Source organism: Anarhichas minor, unplaced genomic scaffold (genome assembly GCF_050575085.1).
Source record: "Anarhichas minor isolate MPS153535 unplaced genomic scaffold, ASM5057508v1 ptg000047l, whole genome shotgun sequence".
NCBI classification, from domain to species: domain Eukaryota; kingdom Metazoa; phylum Chordata; class Actinopteri; order Perciformes; family Anarhichadidae; genus Anarhichas; species Anarhichas minor.
In genome coordinates this window covers 981,501-987,500 of record NW_027466493.1, presented here as the reverse complement: position 1 = coordinate 987,500, position 6,000 = coordinate 981,501, and the positions used below count along the sequence as shown (strand labels likewise).

At 40.1% G+C, this 6,000-nt stretch overlaps 2 protein-coding genes across 5 annotated transcripts in view; one reads left to right on the top strand and one right to left on the bottom strand.

Moving 5' to 3' along the window:
- LOC142971579 (BTB/POZ domain-containing protein 6-B-like) overlaps window positions 1-3,570 on the bottom strand; it is a 6,434-nt gene extending 2,864 nt beyond the window's left edge. The window contains exons 1-2 of one of the 2 annotated variants that reach the window (XM_076112150.1): window positions 3,500-3,570; window positions 2,790-3,099 (exon numbers count right to left, since the gene is read on the bottom strand). In XM_076112150.1, coding sequence (XP_075968265.1) covers window positions 2,790-3,099; window positions 3,500-3,533 — 344 coding nt within the window. In that variant the 5' untranslated portion in view covers window positions 3,534-3,570. Of the gene's footprint in view, window positions 1-2,789; window positions 3,100-3,383 lie in introns of both variants that reach the window. The other variant, XM_076112152.1, reaches the window with a different exon arrangement.
- Window positions 1-6,000, top strand: part of brf1b (BRF1 general transcription factor IIIB subunit b) — a 34,368-nt gene that overhangs the window by 10,674 nt on the left and 17,694 nt on the right. For all 3 annotated transcript variants that reach the window (XR_012959372.1, XM_076112146.1, XM_076112147.1), the window contains exons 7-10: window positions 4,240-4,389; window positions 4,572-4,665; window positions 5,075-5,201; window positions 5,291-5,330. Coding sequence is in view for 2 of the 3 variants with exons in the window: in XM_076112146.1 (XP_075968261.1) it covers window positions 4,240-4,389; window positions 4,572-4,665; window positions 5,075-5,201; window positions 5,291-5,330 (411 nt within the window). In the remaining variant the exon portion in view is untranslated. The remainder of the gene's footprint in view (window positions 1-4,239; window positions 4,390-4,571; window positions 4,666-5,074; window positions 5,202-5,290; window positions 5,331-6,000) is intronic.

The following is a 6,000-nucleotide window of genomic DNA, read 5'->3' as shown; positions in this document are numbered from 1 at the left end:
AAGGTTTTATGGACTGATGAGATGAGTGACTCTCGACGGACCAGATGGATGGATCAGTAATGGCACAGAGCTCCACCAGCAAGGTGGAGGTGGAGCTCTGCTATGGGCTGCTATCATTAAAGATGAGCTAGTTGCACCTTTTCGGGTTGAAGATGGACTCAAAATCAACTCCCAAACCTACTGCCAGTTTTTAGAAGACTTCAAGCAGTGGAAAAGGAAAAAGTCTGCATCTTTCAAGAAGACCATGATTGTTATGCAGACTATGCTCCATCGCATGAAGTACTCCAGTGCGTGGCGAGTAAAGGCCTTACAGATGAAAGAATAACGACATGGCCCCCTTCCTCACCTGAACCCTATTGAGAACTTGTGGGCCCTTCTTAAACACGCCACCTCACTGAACAGAGTCTGGGAGGCTGTGGTAGATCATGAATGAAGGCTTATTACTGTTAAAAGAAGGGCGGATATATTGCTCACCGATTTGTTTTTTGAAATGTTAATTTGTAAATTTTGAGTTATTATTCTCACTTTAACAGATGAAAATAAACAAGTGAGATGTTTTTCATTTAGTTGCTTAATAATTGTGCACACACAGATCTCCTAAGAAAGCCAAAACCTCACTTTTACTTTCATAAATATTCAGGTTTGAGGTTTATTAACATTTTGGATTGAACGAGAGCTCTGTCGTTTTTTAATCCTCAAAAATACAACTTGCCTAATAATTGTGCACACAGTGTAAACAAGTGTTTACTCCTCAGATCTAAACTAGTGTGTGTATATATATATATATATATATATATATATATATATATATATATATATATATATATATATATATATATATATATATATATATATATATATATATATATATATATATATATATATATATATATATATATATATATATATATATATATATATATATATATATATATATATATATATATATATATATATATATATATATATATATATATATATATATATATATATATATATATAATTAGAATATCATCAAAAAGTTGATTTATTTCACTAATTCCATTCAAAAAGTGAAACTTGTCTATTATATTCATTCATTACACACAGACTGATATTTCAAATGTTTATTTCTTTTAATTTTGATGATTATAACTGACAACTAAGGAAAATCCCAAATTCAGTAATATTTAACAAATTAGAATATTACTTAAGATCAATACAAAAAGGATTTTTAGAAATCTTGGCCAACTGAAAAGTATGAACATGAAAAGTATGAGCATGTACAGCACTCAATACTTAGTTGGGGGCTCCTTTTTCCTGAATTACTGCAGCAATGCGGCGTGGCATGGAGTCGATCAGTCTGTGGCACTGCTCAGGTGTTATGAGAGCCCAGGTTGCTCTGATAGTGGCCTTCAGCTCTTCTGCATTGTTGGGTCTGGCATTTTGCATCATCCTCTTCACAATACCCCATAGATTTTCTATGGGATTAAGGTCAGGCGAGTTTGCTGGCCAATTAAGAACAGGGATACCATGGTCCTTAAACCAGGTACTGGTTGCTTTGGCACTGTGTGCAGGTGCCAAGTCCTGTTGGAAAATTAAATCTGCATCTCCATAAAGTTGGTCAGCAGCAGGAAGCATGAAGTGCTCTAAAACTTCCTGGTATACGGCTGCGTTGACCTTGGACCTCAGAAAACACAGCGGACCAACACCAGCAGATGACATGGCACCCCAAACCATCACTGACTGTGGAAACTTTACACTGGACCTCAAGCAACATGGATTGTGTGTCTCTCCTCTCTTCCTCCAGACTCTGGGACCCTGATTTCCAAAGGAAATGCAAAATTTACTTTCATCAGAGAACATAACTTTGGACCACTCAGCAGCAGTCCAGTCCTTTTTGTCTTTAGCCCAGGCGAGACGCTTCTGACGCTGTCTGTTGTTCAAGAGTGGCTTGACACAAGGAATGCGACAGCTGAAACCCATGTCTTGCATACGTCTGTACGTAGTGGTTCTTGAAGCACTGACTCCAGCTGCAGTCCACTCTTTCTGAATCTCCCCCACATTTTTGAATCGGTTTTGTTTCACAATCCTCTCCAGGGTGCGGTTATCCCTATTGCTTGTACACTTTTTTCTACCACATCTTTTCCTTCCCTTCGCCTCTCTATTAATGTGCTTGGACACAGAGCTCTGTGACCAGCCAGCCTCTTTTGCAATGACCTTTTGTGTCTTGCCCTCCTTGTGCAATGGTCATCTTTTGGACAACTGTCAAGTCAGCAGTCTTCCCCATGATTGTGTAGCCTACAGAACTAGACTGAGAGACCATTTAAAGGCCTTTGCAGGTGTTTTGAGTTAATTAGCTGATTAGAGTGTGACACCGGGTGTCTTCAATATTGAACCTTTTCACAATATTCTAATTTTCTGAGATACTGAATTTGGGATTTTCCTTAGTTGTCAGTTATAATCATCAAAATTAAAAGAAATAAACATTAGAAATATATCAGTCTGTGTGTAATGAATGAATATAATAGACAAGTTTCACTTTTTGAATGGAATTAGTGAAATAAATCAACTTTTTGATGATATTCTAATTATATGACCAGCGTGTGTGTGTGTGTATATATATATATATATATATATATATATATATATATATATATATATATATATATATATATATATATATATATATATATATATATATATATATATATATATATATATATATATATATATATATATATATATATATATATATATATATATATATATATATATATATATATATATATATATATATATATATATACCTCTCTCTCAGCGTGGGCTGTGTTTCCTTCCATCCGTCTCCTTCTTCTCTGGAGTTCATCTGAACATCGTCTTCTTCGTTGGTGTTTTCATCCGGCGGTTCAGGTTCATCTGGTTGAATGAAACTCTTCTTCACCTCCTCCTCGTTACTGTGAGGGAGGCTGGTGGAGAACAGTTCAGCAGCCATCTTCCTCTCCTCCTCCTCTTCTTCTTCTTTTTCCTTCTTCTCTTCTTCCTCCTCCTCCTTCTTCTTTTCCTTCTTCTCTTCTTCCTCCTCCTCTGAAGTCTCGACTTCACAGCATTGACTGTTTCCTGTCAGAGAGATTAATGTGATTATAATCTATAACTCTATTCTGTCTTAATTAATCACTTAACTATTGATCATCAGTGACATGGCTCTAGACAGCTGTCACCACGTCATTACGTCACGTGACATAACGTCATCATGTTTGTGTAAATGTACTCTGAATATTAATATAATACTAATATTGATCATCTTTAGAATAAGAGGTGTTTGTTTTATGTTGTGGGACACCCAGAGAGAGGCGGGGTTTACATGGTTACAGCACTACGTTTGTATATAGAAATATACTCACCTGTCGGGCTCCTGAACGTAACGTTACCACTGACACGTCATCAATAATTGATAATCACCCGATCGTTACCGTTAAACCGTGTCTCTAACGGTCTGCTCCGTTAACGTTAAACTCACTCCGGTACCCGCTGTTTGTTTCTCTGGACGCCATCTTCGATCCTGCTGCTACGTCAGAGGACCTGAAATAAACGGACTGGACCAAGTGGAAAGAGACACGGGACTACTTCCGGTTTTCAAAATAACGTGTAAAAGTAGCCCGAATGCGTCTTACACCTGATTCTATTCTATTAACAAGATGTTTGAATGATGTAACATCTGCTCCTTAATTTATTGAATTATTAAATTAATTACTTAGTTCATTGTTTACTTATTTATTTAATTCATTCATTCATTATTAATTTAATTATTTATTTATTTAGTTAAAGGGAACGTACCATTTTATAATGAGGGAAAGATCTTTATTCTCAAAGGTTGTTGGGAAAAAATATAATAAATCATTCTGGACAATGACTGATTCTCCTCCCCCCCTATTCTCCTCCCCTCCCTCTCTCCTCTTCTCTCTCCCCCCTCTTCTCCTCTCTCCTCTCCCCCCTCCTCTCCTCTCCCCCTCTCTCCTCTTCTCTCTCCCCCCCTCTTCTCCTCCCCCCTCTCTCCTCTCTCTCCTCTTCTCTCTCCCCCCCTCTTCTCCTCTCTCCTCCCCCCCTCCCTCCTCTCCCCCTCTCTCTTCTCCTCTCTCCTCCCCCTCTCCTCCTCCTCCCCCCTCTCTCCTCCCCCCTCTCTCTTCTCCTCTCTCCTCCTCCTCCCCCTCCCTCCTCTCCCTCCCCTTCTCCTCCTCCCCTCTCCTTTCCCCCCCTCAGACCCGTGCCTCTACATCCCTCGTTTTGCTCACCTGTTGGAGTTTGGGATGAAGACTCATGAGGTTTCTATGACGGCTCTTCGTCTGGTCCAGAGGATGAAGAGGGACTGGATGCACACAGGACGACGACCATCAGGTCTCTGTGGAGCAGGTACAACATGGCCGCCGTTAACGCGGCAACAATGCACATCACTGGAATATAGATATGAATGATGAGGACAACACAGTCTGTATCCAGCATTAACCTTTAGAGACCTAATATTTACATTCTGTCCTCCTGCTCTTCCTCATCCTCCTCTTCCTCCTCCTCATCCTCCTCTTCCTCCTCCTCAGCTCTCCTGGTGGCAGCTCGGATGCATAAGTTTCGTCGTACGGTGAAGGATGTGATCAGTGTTGTGAAGGTCTGCCAGACCACTCTGAGAAAGAGGTGAGAGCAGATCACACTAGATCACTTTAGATGATAGTAGATCCCAATGGACTGTAGTAGATCACACTAGATCACTTTAGATGATAGTAGATCCCAGTGGACTGTAGTATATCACACTAGATCACTTTAGATAATAGTAGATCCCAGTGGACTGTGGTAGATCACACTAGATCACTTTAGATGATAGTAGATTCCAGTGGAGTGCAGTAGATCTTAGTGGAGTCCAGTAGATCATGTCAGATGACAGTAGATCCCAGTTGATCACTTTAGATCCCAGTTGATCACTTTAGATGACAGTGGACTACAGTAGATCCCAGTGGATTGCAATAGATCACTTTGGATGACAGTAGATCTCAGTGGACTACAGTAGATCCCTGTAGATTACAGCATCCTCTCTATCTCTTTATAGGTTAACAGAGTTTGAAGACACGCCCACCAGTCAGCTGACCATTGATGAGTTCATGAAAGTAGATCTGGAGCAGGAATGTGATCCACCCTCCTTCACCGCCGGACAGCACAAAGTCAAGATGCAACAGGTAGATCCCTCTGTCTCTGATTGGCTGCTGACAGTTCACCAATGATCAATGACCCGACCAATCATCTTTCCTCTCCTCTTCTTCTGCAGCTGGAACACGAGCTGGCCAGGAAGCTGGATGAAGTCGAAGGTCAGTTCATAATATATTGTAGCGCTCCTGACCCATTTCTAGGCGGGGAACTGTGGTGGAAAATTTCTAGGTTAATCGGGAGAAGAGAGTTTTTCTTCACAAATCAATAATGAAGTCATCAGAAGATTCAAAGTTGTCTTTTTCCGTTTATTCTCTTGCAAGAGGGAAGAAAGCACAGCAACTACGTATTCAGTAGACTGTGTGAATGCCACATCATTTTATGCATACAGAAGGTTCACGCCTTTACAACTTCAGATAATGTGTCAAAAGGGGAGTATGGTATTTCAGACACAGGCTGTCTGTTTCTGCGGACATTCAGTTCCGGTTTCAAGGTCTTGTCTCAATCTTTGTCTTACCAACAAAGAAACAGTGTCTCTTCACTTCTCACCCTTGTGGGAAAAGATAACAAGACACCTGGATACAAAACTAATTAAAATCATCTGCAGAACTGCTGTTCTGTGTCCGCCTGTGTTCCTCACTTTCGGTTGTACATTCTCTAAAATTTCACATGATACTATAACATATTTTCCCATTACAGAAGTCTTTCGCACCTAACACGGCGGTCACTCCGTCGGCTGTCCCACCTGCGAGGATATACGTTCCTCTTGGAGGTGTCGGAACAATACCTTCGGCCTTTTATCTCACCCCATAGCTAAATCGTTAGGATTTC